Below are 14,797 nucleotides of genomic sequence, written 5' to 3'. Positions count from 1 at the left end.
GCTGGTTCTTAGTTGGGAAGTTTTCAAACTTGCTCCATTTCTTTGGCTGCTTAGGACCATTTGTTAAAGTTCAGCTCGAGGAAATGAAACCGCAAAAGTTGGTAACCGCAAAAGGCATGTAAATCCCTTCAGTTACTTTAGTTACTTTAGTCTAACGTTTTAAAGGTTTTCGTATTTGATTTTACTAAGTTTATAAAATGGTTTTCAATATAATCCAATCCAATCCAATCGCCGAGCAAACTTATTTGCGTCTACCACCGGGTGTGGGTCTAAATGGTTTTCGCCGGGATTTTGAATCCACAATGAGCACTGATTGTCGCTTCAGGAAGTTGCGGGAGGGCACTTCGTTGTCATCGTCTGTGGTGGCCACTGTGGGTGAAAGATTCTCGAAATATTAAGGACCTTGTTAGGATTCGGTTGTAACGAAGGGAGGCTTACCCGCCGCTGGCGCCTGTTCTGGAGAGGATGAGGAAGTGCCTGCAGCTCTCTGAGCCCGTCCAGCGAACAGATTGTAGTAGCAAACGGGCATGGGTTGTGGCTTCTCGCCCTCTTGAATGGATGGCGACTTGGGCTGCTCTGCGTTGTACAGCTCCTCCTCCTCCTCGTCGACGATGTCCAGCTTGGGTATCTCGAACGGCGGCACATCCTCGGACTTGCTCAGCTCCTGGCAGCGCTTGATCTTCAGTTTGAGTATCTTTTTGGTAAAATGTCTCAATCAGTAACATTCTAAGTGAAGTGGTGTAAACTTACCTCAATCATATCCTCGTCCTCGGCAGTGTGTGCCAAAAAGTTGGGTAGTTCTGCTACGCTCACATGGAGCTTTCGTTCGGGTACATCTATGTTGCTCTCGTCCACCTCCTGCACCTTGAAGATCATCTCGCAGATGCGCTCCTTGAGATACTTCAGTACTCCCATGGATTTTCCCGCCTCGTCTGTGTCCAGTTTGCGATCCTGCTCCTTGGAGGCGATGCTGTTCTTAATTTGCTCAATAACCTCTTGATTTCTGAAAAGGAGCATTTTATATTTCATTAAAGTATATTTTCTTGGAACACTTACACTTCGCTCTCCTTGACATCCGAGAACTTGGAGGCCTCCAGCTCACTGCTCAAAGCCTCTCGTTCCGCCTCCAGATTGGCCTTCTCAGCCTCCGCCGCCTTTCTTAGGTAATTCAAACGGGCAGCGGACTCCTTCTGGGCGCTGAATCTCTCGAAGACCTCGAATGGCGATGTGGCACCGGAAGCCTCCATCAGTTGCTTGAACAACGATTCCATATCGCTGGTGACACTCTCCAGCTGAGACACCGGCTCCTCCTCGCCGTTTTCGGTTTTGGCAGTGTGCTGGTCACCCGAACTGGATCCCACGCTATCCTGATGGACGAGTGTCTTGGTCTCGGCAAACAACTTGCGTCCAATCCTCTCCAGCTCCAGCTTACGCGCCTCCACCTGCTTGCGAAAGTCAAGTGCCTGTCGCTCCCTGGTCTTTTGCGAGAGATTGGCCTGCTGCTCCTGCCGCTGCAGGATCACCTTGGCCGCGTCCCTCATCTCGACCGCCTCGTTGTGCACCTGCTGCAGTCGCTCGATCTCCGCCTTCTGGTCACTCAGCGAGGCCTCCAGTTCCCGCAGACTCCGCTCGAAACGCTCCGCATCCGTCATCAAGGATGCCTCAATGGAGCGGTACTTCTTGCGAATGTGCTCCGCTTCCATCCATTGCACGTTGGTGCGGTGGATCTCGTTTTCCAGCTGGCAGACGAGCTATGGAGTAGGTTAGGGATATATTATTTCATTTGTGGTTTCCAGGAGTAAGCTACTTACCTTCCTGTTGGCATCCTCCTCCAGAGTTTCGGGTGGCTTCTCGCCCATATTCTGGTTCTGTGCCTCCTTGTTGGCCAGTAATCCTCGGTATTTCTCCACCAGCTTACTGAAGTGCTGTTGGCGGGATTTAAAGCGATGCCGCAGCAGATCCATTTGTTTTCGACTCTCGGTGATTTTGAGGTCAGTGAGGAATATGGCATCATCGGCGTTTTTGGCACCCACTGGATAGGTGGCCTTGCCCACAATTAGGGTGGGTGTGCAGCTTTGTGCCCTTCGCGACTCTCCCGTGGTCTCCTTGATGACCACTGGGCGATGGAGGGGATTCCGCAGCCGACATGCTCTTACAGTCTGCTCCTTGATGTCCTTCTTCAAGGAGCTGATTGTGTCGCAGTTGATGCGATTTTGCTTCTGCCATTCGGCCGCATTTGCCGTCTTCTGGCCCTCTGTAAGGATTCACTTTAATATAGCTACTTACATAGTTTAAAGGCTTAAGGTACTTACCTGCCAATAAAATCCGCTTTTTAATCTCATTTATCTGTCGGTTCAATTCGTTTAACTTGTCCGATTCCATGACTTCATCTAAGCGGCTTACCTTTGCAAATTAATTTTCAACAATCTTGCACTCTGCACTTTTGTTTGTTTAATCAATCGAATGTTGTTGTGGCAACCAAACGCTCAGCTAGTTACTAACAAGTACTTAGGCTTTTAATAATATAAACATAAAGACAACAAAACAAATAAAAACAGGGAATGACACATTGTAGAAAATGTAACTTCTTAATTTTAATTATTTACATACTGTACTATACCTACATAGTTGTTATGTAAAAATGAAGTGAATTCACTTGTTTGTTAGCTATAATTTCTCAAAATTCAATTCACAATATTAACAAAATATATGCAAAGATCACACAAAAATTTATCACCAGCTTAAGCACGCTCACGAATGCAAGAAACACCAAGGACTTCCCAAGGAAGTCAACTAGAAGTCAACTTGAAACAAAATCATTACAAATTAGCAACTGCATTCCAAGCGTGACTGGATCGCACTATTCCGCACCCTGGCGACAAATTCGGCAGCGTGACTGGGTTCCCGGAAGGAGCAGGCGATCCTCTCCAGGATGCCCTCGCGGCAGGTGGCGTAGTTGATGTTGGTCCAGCGGCAGCTGTAGGAGCTCTTGGTCATGTAGTCGATGCGCCACCTCTCGTCCACCCGCATGTAGATGATCAGCTCTCCGCTGACCTTGTCATGGAGTACTATGTAGTAGGAGCCGTGGTGCTCGAACACCTCGATTTGACCCTCGCCTGAGAAGGATGGCGAACGGTAAGGACTCTCATGGGAAGGTGCTACTTTACCTTGCCGTTTCCACTCCTTCAACTTGCTGAAACAGAACAGTCTTACCGGCTGACTGAACAGTACCCTACCATTATGCAGAATGTCTCCTAGATCGGCCATCGATCTGGTAGATTTAGGCACTTGTTGGGGTTTTTTCATCACAAACAACTTATTTTGCGTTTCCGATACATCACTTTCGGAGCCCTCACTAAATACTGAATCCTTGCTCACACTCAGGCCATTACAAGTTAGTCCTTCGCTGGCATCTAGTCGGTATGCCATGGGCAGTGGTTCTTTGTATACACTTGGAGCTTTTAAATTGGGTTCCCCAGATTCCAGTGGGTTTCCATCAATATCCTGCTCCTTACTTTCCACCTCCAGAGAAGGCTGAAAAATGTTCTGCCTAAATACCCTTGAAAAGGTTAAGGAGTTCTTCACTTGTTCATATCGTTTCGATCGACTCTTATGGGAATTATCTAAGATAATTATCTTAGTTAGCTAATGAACTAGGAAAGTAACTAACTACTTACCAAAAATGGATGGCTCTAGCTTTGTTTGCAATGTTAGAATGGAAATTAGAGCCTTTAATGATCTGGATGCTTGCTGTTGAATAATCTCCTTGGATCGTATGTTTCTCCTGCTCGTCGTATTATCGCCAAAAGAGAGCCTTACACTCGGTGTTAAAGCCAACTTGTTTCCCGTCAGAAAACTAAACAAGCCTATTTTAGGTACTGGCTTGGGGTTTTCTACTAATGGAGAAATTAGTGCTTCGATTTGTAGAGGAGGTATTTGAATTCCAAGTGATTTTGGCTGTAGTTTAATATCACTTTTAAGTAATGGACTATTTTTGTGATCACTTATGGGCTCATTTGCTTCTTCGGTTCCTTTCAGATGGGATACTTCAGTGCTAGTTACATTTGCTTCTTCAATCACTGTTCCATTAAATCCTGCTAAACTTGAAATATTTGACTCTTCCAACGGCGGTAACTTCCTTTCATCGGTTCCTGTTATAATCGCATCATTGATGGGTTGATTTTCCGGTAGCTTCTTCTGAGGCGCAGTTGGTTCCTTTACATCAACTACAGTTTTCTCCGCAACTTGCTCAGCTTCTTGTCCGGCACAAGCCATTTGTAATTCCGGAATAAAATACGGCTTTATGGTTTTATCCTCTTTGGACAACTCCGACACTGAAATGTGTTCAAATGGTCCAAAGAAGGATAATTCACCCAATCCACACTGAAAATCTAGCAGGTGCTTGATCTCAATTTGCTTACGCAATGGATCGGTGATGTTAATTGGTGACAGAAGAGTGTGCAGCGGAAGCTTACAGTCCACCTTAAAGGACTGTTCTATGTTTTTTTTCAGTGGACTTTGGACTTCCAGTGGCTTGATAAAGTCCTGAGCTGGGAGTTCTGCCGCACTGGAAGTTTCTGCAGAATTCTCTGAGTGCATCTGAGGACACTCACATTGCTCTGCACTTGATTCATCCACTTGGCAGTGCAACATGGTTTAAGCTGAATATATATCTACCAAAGGAAAATTAAATAAATTAAAATTTTACTGGAATTTTTAACTCAAATGACTTACAGCTTATTGAGTGTTGATTCAATGTGATATAAATTCTTGAAATTTGTGTGTTTTGAAAGATGTGTCGGTCTTTTCGAACAATATTTGTTTACTATTTTTTTTATTGTTTATTTAATTATTATTAGTTTTAGAACGATCTAAATAAAAGTAGCATACATTAGTTGAGCTATAATTTCAAACTGTGTGAACAATTAGTGCGTGTAGTTGGTTTGCACCAATAATTGAATTAAAACAGCTATTAAATATCCTAAGAATTCTTTTGAAATACAAGTTTCCCTATCATTCTTTGTCTCATGATACATATGTCCTGTTCTTTATGTCCAGTGTTTTATAGATTCGTTTTTTATTATCATCAGTATCGCAGTATGTCCAGTTTGGCGTTCCCTTCGCTCGGAGACAACAAGATACAAGCGATTCTAGGAACAACTTCCGCTCATTGTTGTCCGCACGCATGGGACATTCGGCCCTTGTGTCTAATTACAATTTGCTCTTTGTCCAACGGAGCGTATGCGTAATCATAGAGACGGGAAAAGGAAGCTGGGGCACATGGAATGGTCCGTCGTGGAGTGGGAATCAAATTACATTGACAACAAGTTTTCGCCTGCCTTTCACGGGGTGGAGCATAAGAATGGAAACAAAAGCACCTGAAGGCCAAAGTAAAAACATCGCCCACTTTCGACATTATTTTCTAGCTGGGATGAGAATGAGGATGGCGACTGGTGAATGTTGAATGTGTATGGATGAAAGCCCGCAGCTCAGCAAATACACCGGGGAGCAGTCAAAGCAAATAGCGCTGGAAAAATATTTGAATCTGAAATATGCATAAAATGTGGAAAAACGAAATTCAAAGCTTGGCGAAATAAATAAATAGCGAATGCAAACAAAGTGGAAAATAAAAATCATGAAAACAAAAGGAGGGCAAGGAAACTTTCATTCCATTCACAAAGTAAAACAATCAAAATTTGCGCACCATTAAATTTTGTATGGTACTCGTTCCAACGAAGTTTTCCCAGTTTCCTCTTCAATTTTTCGCCATTTTCTCATTTATCCAGCAGCATACTCGTACATACATACTCGCTATCCTGTATGTGCGCTAAATTGACTTTCTGCTCAATGTTCAAAGCATCGTCTGATTTTGGTTTTCTTTTTGTAGCTGGAGCTTCTGGCATTCTCGTAAATATTTTGTTGACACTCATCTATTTGCAGAACCGATCAAAGCGCAGAGACTGCAAAATGTCAGCTAAATTACTGCTCAAATTGATTTTGATTTATGACATTGTTTTCGCAAATCCAGATTTAGTCGTGTTGATACAGATCAAAACTCTCATCGACAAAGCAGATTATGCGCGGTGTGTTTTAGCTTTAAATCTCGTTTGAATCTCTTTAAATTTATCATAAATGGTAAGCAAACGTAATTAAATAATATTCGCTTTTTTGAGTTAGTTGGTGCCCGGGGCAATCATAAATTAGCATTTGTTTAATATTAATTAGTGTGTCTATAAATACACAGATATTTATGAATTATGTACAGTTTTTAGCTGATTTAATATGCAATAATAAAGATAGTAAACTGAATTTGTACTTTGTGGAAAGCTCATTAATTCGAATTTTAAATTTGTTTTAATTTGTGATTTTACTCGCTTGTGCACATTGTTGCAATTGCTTTGTTTGTAGTTAAATTTGTGTATTTAATTAGTTTGAAAGTTGTTGTATCACCAAACCTGCTTCTAAAGTGTGACATTTAAGCTTAATTTAATATTCCCATAGTAACTAGCACCCCACTTCAACGTGAATATCCAGTTAAAGTGCCATTAATTTGGCTGGTTAGCCAACCAAAATGAATATACATAGTGGAGTAGCTGAGAGGCAGCATTATATTGTAATTTCAGAAACCAACTTAAATATTTAGCTCATGGTTACCCAGGCCCTCGAGTTAACTTCCATCTCCAGAGTGTGCCAGGATAACGTGGCCAAAAGTAAGGTAACCTGGGTAGCTGGGTAGCTGGGTACCTGGCGAGTTTTGCACCTGGCCGGTAAGTGTGACATTCTGCTGCTGCCAGGACATGCTCCAAGCCCATTAAAACTAATTACTCATAATCATTTTGGCTGCTGCTCCACTGCCTCCGGAAAATCCATTTCACGACTCCTGGCGAGCGACAGTCACAGCTGCCACATGCACATGGAAATTAATTAAAATTAAAATGGGAGTGGAATTGTAAATGGAAATGGAGCCCAGCTCAGGAACTCAAGTCCTTGGTGATCCGCATGAAAACGACTCAACCACAGATGATGGCGAAATTAGTGGCAGGCAAAAGAGCCATGGCGATGAGTCAAATGTACAAAGTCAAGTGCGCGGCGACGGCGGCCGATGAAAAATCTCTGCGAAATTAATTAAATTCTGTAATTTAAGGCACTCCCCGTTGGCATTGCCGACTCCTGTGCGGCACCACAGGGCGTATGTGTGTTGTGATATGCTCTCATCCTGATTATTTTTGGTATCACTGCTCCGGCGGGCTCTCTCTTTCAGGCACCTGGGTTCGTTGACCTTTCGGCCTGACATTTGCTCGCCGTACAAGGAATGCAGGCCAGGTCCAGGTGCCTCTGGTGCACTGGCAAAAAATGCAATTAAGAATTAAATCAGCAAAAACAGAAAAAATGCATGTATTGTACAATAATCAAGAGTGCTTTTATATAAAAGAAATTTGTTTTGCATTTAAATGCTATCCTAGCATACTTTTATTAAACAATTACTTTAATATGCTTGTTGAGCTGGTCGTGTAATTTAATTATTACTTTAAAATCTATGTTCGCAAAAGCATTTGACATTAAAAATATGTCATATGTGAATATCATATTAAACCTATTTTTTTTCTATGCTGACATTTTCTCTTTGGTCTGTGTATTTGTTTGTTTTGCATCATGTGTGTGTGCTGTGTGTGCGTATGTGTGTGCAGGTCCTGCAGGCATAACCTTTCTCCTGCCATCGTCCGCCAGATGGCGCCACATCTGCAACGCTGTCAAGCGCAACGCAGCGCAAAATTATTCTAATTAGAGTGGCCCCGCCCCCCGCAGAACCGTGATATCCTTTACAGAGCCTTTGAAAAGTTCGTTCAGTTGGACACGGACATGGACGTGGAGTGGGACAGAGTCGCCTGTGTGTGTGTGTTTCTAATTTGTCTGTTATTTTTCTGGCTTTAAGCACTTTAGTTTACCAGCAGTTACACTCCTTTCAAAGAGCTAATGTGTGTGCGAGTGTGTGTGCGAGTGGAAAAGCTTCAAGTGAAAGGTATTTACCTTTCTGATTTTAGATTGAGTCAGAAGCACTTAGTAAATTACCCTCATTGAAGCCAACTATGCAGGGATCTTTAAGTCAGTGCATTATACATTATAAACATATATTTGTTATTATTAATAACTATTCAAGCAGGAGAAAATTATATAAGTTATAATTCATCAGTTGGAAAATTTCTAAAGCTGTGACAAAATGAAATTTTTACATGTGATGTCAAGCAGAATTTATGTAGTAATCTCACGGCAAGGCGACATGAACCAGGACTTATGCACATGATTTATCTTGAGCTGAATAACAAAGGCCGTGGCGATGGTGGCGATGGCGATGGCGATAGCAGTGGTGGTGGTGGCACTTCCTGTGCGTGACGCAGCTCCTCCGCATCCCGTTCCATGAATCACCCGCCGAGTGGCAACGTGTGCTTAATAGTTTAACGCTTCGTGAGCCACTTAGCTGGGCGTGAATGCCTATCCTAAGAAGCAGCCAGCAGCCAGGACCCTCTTCCTCGGCACATCCTTCGTGCAATCCTGCTGATAATAATGTTAAAGTACTGCAGGAGGTGGCAATGGAGGTGATGATGCAGTCTGTCTGCCGGAGAAATCCCCCCACTTTCTGGCAGCGCTCATTTTTCGTTTCTGGCGTTAGTGGTTCCTTCTCAGTTACAAATCCGCGACGTTCTTTTCCGCATGCCTGCCATTTTGCTCCGCTTTCGCGACCCCAGCCAATTTCATCTTGTTCCGCATCATGAACGGACGGACAGCCAAACGGACGGACACCGATTCCGACTACCAGGCCGGAGTCCTGGTGCCCATGTCCTCTCGGCCTGACATCGCGTGTCGCATGATGTATGACATTTTTGCGCCTCATAAACAGCTGTGTTCCGCCCATGGTAATAAGGTACTTACACTTAGGGAAACGATGGGGTACTAACTGCACAGCTCTTAAAATAAGTGCAGCACTTTTTATGCTATAAAAGTCGGGGGAATTTGTAAACTGAGAGTTTTATTCAGTATTATTAATACAACAGCAGAAATAGCTCAATGCATAGTAAAATATAATTGTAAAGAAATAAAAATTAATTACACTTTTAAGTACTTCGGTAAATTGAAAGTACATTTTTCGAAGTGCTCATGTTTCGCGAACCAGGACACCTGTCATCCTGTGCTCCTGCCGCCACCTCACCTGGTTGCTCTTTTGTTTTTGTGCATCGTCCAGACAGCCTGTGCAAAGTGAGGTGGGTATGTTTGTATTGGGTTGTGGAGCTTGGGGTTGGAGGTTGGGGATTGGGGTTTTTGGGGTGGTGCCGTGTTGTTTGTTTTCGCTTGCTTTAACGAAATTGGCACGACTGGCGGGTGACGACGATGCCGACGTGTTGACTGTTTGGATGTTTGGCTATTTGCTCGTTTACGTTAACGGTGAGCTGACTTATTTTCCTCGGCGGTGCAGTTCAAATATGCCGGGAGTTCCCTTACCCACAACCGGTTGAGTGCACGAGTCAAGTGAATTGACCTTTGATCCTTTCGAATTCCGTTTGAATTCCATTTGTTTTCCAGTTAAAAACAATTATTCAACTAGACAGTTAGACATAGTCAGAAATATCTTCCTTTTGTGGAAGCAACATTAAATGTATCCCACCATTTTGCATATCGATTTAATATATTTGGTCAACATTTGTTGCAGGATATCTCATTTTTTTTGGTTTAATGCTATCTCTGACTTTTATATCGGAATCGCACAAAAACAGTGTATGTTTTTCACACAGGCTCAGAGAATATGTCTGCCCAAAAAGAGAGAGATTCACATTTTTTAATGTTATTCATGCGATTCCATATAAAAGAAGTGGATTAAGTGGCCAGCATTTTTTAATATTTTGCTATCCGTAGCTGCGTGACAACGATCCTGAAATAAATATTGAACAATATGAAAAGAGAAGATGCCTTAAGCATGTGGAAAATCTGTAAAAGTTTTAAAACGAAACTTAAATGAAATCAGTGGATTTTACAAAATTTTTAAAGAACTGCAGCATACGCAGACGGCTGCCTTTGACGGGCAGATTTTATTTGAAGTGTACAGTAAACAGCCAAAGTTTCCCATCCACTAATTGAATAAGTTAGTTTTCCGGAACGGAACATGCGGTTATAGTTGGCTTCCTCTGGTTCGGTGGAGTGGAGTGGAATGGAATGGATTCCCCGTGGCACGAAATGTTGCACACAGCGATGGCTTAACTTTTCGACTTCCATTTATTTGCAAACACACACTCATCATCATTTGGGCCTGCCTGGCCGTGCCGAAATACCATTAAAATCACATTTCGATTTAATTTGCATAAATTGAAGTCGAGGCGCAGGCCAGTGGAAAATGAAGCCGAATGGCAAAATGGCAAAATGGCAGTCTAAACATGCACTAAAGCGCCATTCAAAATCGATTCGAAATCAATTAGTGAGTGATTTGCAATATATATTAAATGAAATGCTTAGCCACTGTGAAGTAAATCAACCAAATCACTGGAATTTTGTACGGGATCCTTTTAAATGATGGCGTCCAAGGACACGATGAGGATTATGACACTTTTTGCGGCTCGCTGCCTGCACATTCGGCTTTTGCTTTTATTGAGCGAAATGAAAAATTCAATTAAAATGCACACATGCTCGGAACCCCACAACTCGGTAGCCAAAACCCTTAAAAAAAAACCCGGCAACATCATCCTGCCCCATCAGGCAAAAAAAAAAAAAGAAAAAAATTCAGAGCGGAACGAACGGGGCAGGAAAAACGAAAGGAAACGAAAATGTGAAAAATCAGCATAACAAAGTGGGAAAAACTATGAAAATGCATGGCCGCTTTCACTTTTATTTCTTTTTGTCATACTTTCTTTCTCTATTTTTTTTTTCCTAGTTTTTTTGTTGTTTGTTTTTTTGGTAGCTTTTCGCCACGCTTCAGGAGCCTGGCTAACATCCAGCTAGACGTACTCGTGTGTCCATGGACCTCGGGACAGGCGACACAATATAGCATCTCCATATCGCTCCGGTGCTCCCAACGGGTTACGGTTTGGAAGTGCCAGTATGTAAATAGGCGAGTGCTGCAAGCCCATTACATTTGCACAATGAATTAGAGCTGGAAGGCTTTTTGTACGGCAGGTCCTGCGAAGGATCTAACCGAATCAGCGTTTATTGCTCTCGACTTATGCGAGTTACAAATTTCGTCAGTGTGATATACAAAATTCGATAGATATCCTGGACTGTAGAATGCCACAGTTGCGAAATGAATAATGAACTGAATTAATAAATATTAAAGTGGAATACAAAAATTTAAATGCGTTATATACTACGAAGTGAGATTTTCGGTTGAAAATGGACGGAAAAATGGCTCTTCCAATTATCATTGCCAATTATTTCTATACAAATTTACACTGACACGTTCTTGTTGATTATTTTTGATTGCGCATTAGAGTTTATTGTTTTAGATTCCATGCATTTTTGGACCTGACACTCTGGCATTTTCCAAAATGCGCATATTAAACGCAGCAAAACAGTAAATACATCTGTGTATCGCTGTGCTAATGAAACAAATGCCGCCACCCATCGCGACCTCCGGTGCTGTCAGAATCATTTGATATGGGGGGAATCCCCCAACAAACCCAGAAAACCTAACAAACCCAGCAAACACAGCAAACAAAACCCAAAACTGCAAAGCTGAATTTACGGTTGAACCGACAATCGAAAAGCGGGGAACTGAAAACGGGACAGGCGCGTTGGTGGAACTCGGTTTTATGGCGGATTTCGACGGAATATAAAAATAAAATTGGATTTTAGCGTAGATCGTAGAAGGCCGTAAATATTTTTCAATTCACTGGCCCCAAAAGTGGGGGGGTCTTGGCACATATGATTTCCCCAAGGGGCGCAAAGGGGCGCAAAGGGGTTGCATTTGCGTTCTGCGGTTGGGAATCGCGTGCAAATGATTTGGCAGTATTAACTCACCGACACCCGGCATGGCAAAAAAAAAAAAAAAAAAAATTGCCCGCCAGAGGCGTCAGGACCCCCAACACCCAAGCCCCCAAAAAGTAGGGGGATGCTGGGGCAGCAACATGTGGGTTGGGGATTATCGAGCGGGGAGAAAGCCTCATTTGAATGCCGAGCAAAGCGATTCCAATTTTTTTTTTGTTTTTGCCTTCGTTGCGTGTGAGTGTTCAACCCTTTTTGGTCCTTTGAACGGCGCTGGAGTCCTTTGCCTCAGGCGTTGGACATAAGTTGGAGCCCGCTTAGGCTACCTCAACAAATCCTGCGAAAACTCATTTCGTGTTGCTGGCGCCAAATTGATTTCATTGCCTGTTTGTGCTTTGTTTTCGCAGCTAAATGCCAAATTCCCTCTATCCCTTTCGAATCCTTTTGTTTGCTGAGAATTATTTCTGTTGGTGGTTTTCGCCTTTATCTTTAACAAATATATAAGGGCATTCCTGCGGCATTTTGATTAAAACTTTGATTGGAATTTGTAGGGTGGTTGGCGAATTTTCGCTAACGTGGCGTGAAAATAGTTTAAAATTTCTTTGGTAAGCATAAAGATATTAAACATTAGGAATAAATAAAGGGAAATGTAGTTATTTATTAAAACAAATTAGAAATAGATAAATAGGGACGTCTAAGGCGTATAAGAACAATGCAAATGATAAAGAAAGTAATAATAAAATCGAATCTAGTTATCAGCTACTTTGAATCCAGACAGTATTGAAGTAACATAATTTATAGTAACTGAAAAAATATCGCATTTCCACTTCTAAATTAAAGTTTTGATATTTAATTTCCTATGAGAAATGCGTCAGGATGATTAGCATAGGAGGAGGCACTACCAGAAAGAGGAGATCCTAGATGGCTCTACGACTGCTATGGAGGCGAATGACGCACGTCCTGGACCGATTTCATCAGGTGGCCTTCAGTCCGAAGTATCTCCTATATACGAACATTGGCATCTCAGTGGGTCTGAGCATGGTGGGCGACACCATGGAGCAGTCCTATGAGCGCTTCATCGGCGAGCTTCCGGATTGGAACCGGACGCGCACCCTTCGGATGGGCATCTCCGGGTTCACGGTGGGTCTGGTGTGCCACTATTGGTACCAGCACCTGGACTACATGTTTCCCAAGCGCACCTACAAGGTGGTGGTAATCAAGATACTGCTGGACCAGTTCATCTGCTCGCCCTTTTACATCGCCGTATTCTTTCTTACAATGGCCGTCCTGGAGGACAATACGTGGGAGGAGCTGCAGCAGGAGATCAGGGATAAGGCACTGATCTTGTACGCTGCCGAGTGGACTGTGTGGCCATTGGCGCAGTTCATCAACTTTCTGGTGATCAGGCCGCAGTACAGGGTATTCTATGACAACACCATCAGCTTGGGCTACGATGTCTATACGTCCCAAGTTAAGTATCGTAAGAAGCCGGAGCCAAAGGACGATTCGTGAATGGGCACAAATAGTTGGCATCTGAAGTGTTCCATTTGGTTGTCAACTGTTCTGGACTGCCAATGCAAATTATACAACAGCCAGTCCTGTAAAATATTTACTTAACGCGTTTCCAGCTAAAATGCTGACACTAAAATTTTGGGTGTTCTTCAACCAAAATCTTCTTTAAAGAAACATAAAAAAGAAGGAATATGTGAAATCTTTATTCTTTCAAGTAGTAAACAAATTCCCATGTACAATAGATTATTCCTACAAATAAACATATTTTTATATTTACAATAGACACACTTATTTTGTAAGATTGAAGCACTTACCATGCAATTTTCCAGTAATCGCTATATTACAAGTGCGTTGAAGTTAAGACCTGAAAATAATGTATTGTAATTGTCTAGGGTTCTCAAGGTAATACATCATTTTATTCTAATGCTGACGCTGGCTCAACCTGAAGCCGTGTCTCCGGATGTCAAGCTGGTCGTCCTGCTGTTTCCCGAGGATGAAAGGTGACCCCCAAATTGGGGAAGGGATGGCTCCTTGTCAAATGCAGAATGTGAGCGGAACTTCTGGGGGCGGGAGACTGCGAAAGAGCAGATTGTGGGCGGAATTCTGGGTGAATGGCATCGAGGACCAGGACCAGAGAGACACTCGAGCCGTAAGCCCTCGACGTGGAATTGTGTCAAGCATACAAAATAAATAAAGGCACAGGGCCGTCGCACGAATGGAAAAAATGCAAAAAGAAAGGGAAATCAAGTGACAAAATTGATGTCAAGATGAGCGAGTGCCGGCCGTGCCAGGATATCCACATCCAGGGGGCGCAAAACTGGGCTTCACGGCCACCGCCAGTTGACACCACCAAGGATAGACACTCACAAGGATCCACTTGCACACACACACACACACACATGTCGACTAATCCAATTTAAATCTCTTAACATGATTTGCCGCTTTCTTTTCATTTTGTTGGATTTTATGCCATTATCCTTTTTGGTCTCCTCGTGTCCTTTTGGCTACCGAATTGCCAGGCGCAACGAGATGTCATCTCTCGTTCTACAGTGGATGAATCAAAGGATTTATTTGTCACTTACTCTTAATTTATTGAAAATGGCAGGATATTATACATTTAATTTAAAGTACGAGAGAGCTTCGCAGCCAATTAATTACTCCGTAAATATTTAAGAACTTCTCTTCATGATTTTCAAGTCATACGTATTCACTCGCCACCAAATGTGTCATTTGGTCCACTGTGCATTCCATTCCCACTCCTTTAACCCACTGGCAAGTTGACTTCCTGTCCTTACGGTTATCTCTCCCAAGGAGGATGCGCCTT

The 14,797-nt window shown here is 42.8% G+C and overlaps 4 protein-coding genes across 5 annotated transcripts in view; 2 read left to right on the top strand and 2 right to left on the bottom strand.

Moving 5' to 3' along the window:
• The window catches only part of LOC6533802, a 91,308-nt gene that overhangs the window by 57,491 nt on the left and 19,020 nt on the right, over window positions 1-14,797 (top strand). The gene's annotated exons all lie outside the window — the stretch shown is intronic.
• Window positions 158-2,630, bottom strand: LOC6533807 (myosin-9). The gene is made up of 6 exons (XM_002094472.3): window positions 2,313-2,630; window positions 1,812-2,254; window positions 1,057-1,751; window positions 751-1,003; window positions 439-694; window positions 158-369 (listed from the first exon to the last, which is right to left on the bottom strand). The coding sequence occupies exons 1-6, from the start codon at window positions 2,380-2,382 to the stop codon at window positions 242-244; spliced, it is 1,845 nt and encodes a 614-aa protein (XP_002094508.1). The 5' UTR covers window positions 2,383-2,630; the 3' UTR covers window positions 158-241.
• On the bottom strand, window positions 2,652-4,824 carry LOC6533806. Of its 2 annotated transcripts, XM_002094471.3 has the most exons (4): window positions 4,735-4,823; window positions 3,678-4,673; window positions 3,168-3,623; window positions 2,652-3,116 (listed from the first exon to the last, which is right to left on the bottom strand). In XM_002094471.3, the coding sequence occupies exons 2-4, from the start codon at window positions 4,651-4,653 to the stop codon at window positions 2,827-2,829; spliced, it is 1,722 nt and encodes a 573-aa protein (XP_002094507.1). In that variant the 5' UTR covers window positions 4,654-4,673; window positions 4,735-4,823; the 3' UTR covers window positions 2,652-2,826. The 2 variants fall into 2 exon arrangements, with proteins under 2 accessions (XP_002094507.1, XP_015050270.1); XM_015194784.2 differs by having other exon boundaries at window positions 2,652-3,623; window positions 4,735-4,824.
• Window positions 12,737-13,756, top strand: LOC6533805 (mpv17-like protein 2). The gene has a single exon (XM_002094470.3). The coding sequence runs from the start codon at window positions 12,883-12,885 to the stop codon at window positions 13,471-13,473; it is 591 nt and encodes a 196-aa protein (XP_002094506.1). The 5' UTR covers window positions 12,737-12,882; the 3' UTR covers window positions 13,474-13,756.

The sequence above is a fragment of the Drosophila yakuba genome, chromosome 3L, assembly GCF_016746365.2.
Source record: "Drosophila yakuba strain Tai18E2 chromosome 3L, Prin_Dyak_Tai18E2_2.1, whole genome shotgun sequence".
NCBI classification, from domain to species: Eukaryota; Metazoa; Arthropoda; class Insecta; order Diptera; family Drosophilidae; genus Drosophila; species Drosophila yakuba.
The sequence above is the reverse complement of the archived record's forward strand: the minus strand, read 5'-3'. Positions and strand labels throughout refer to the sequence as shown.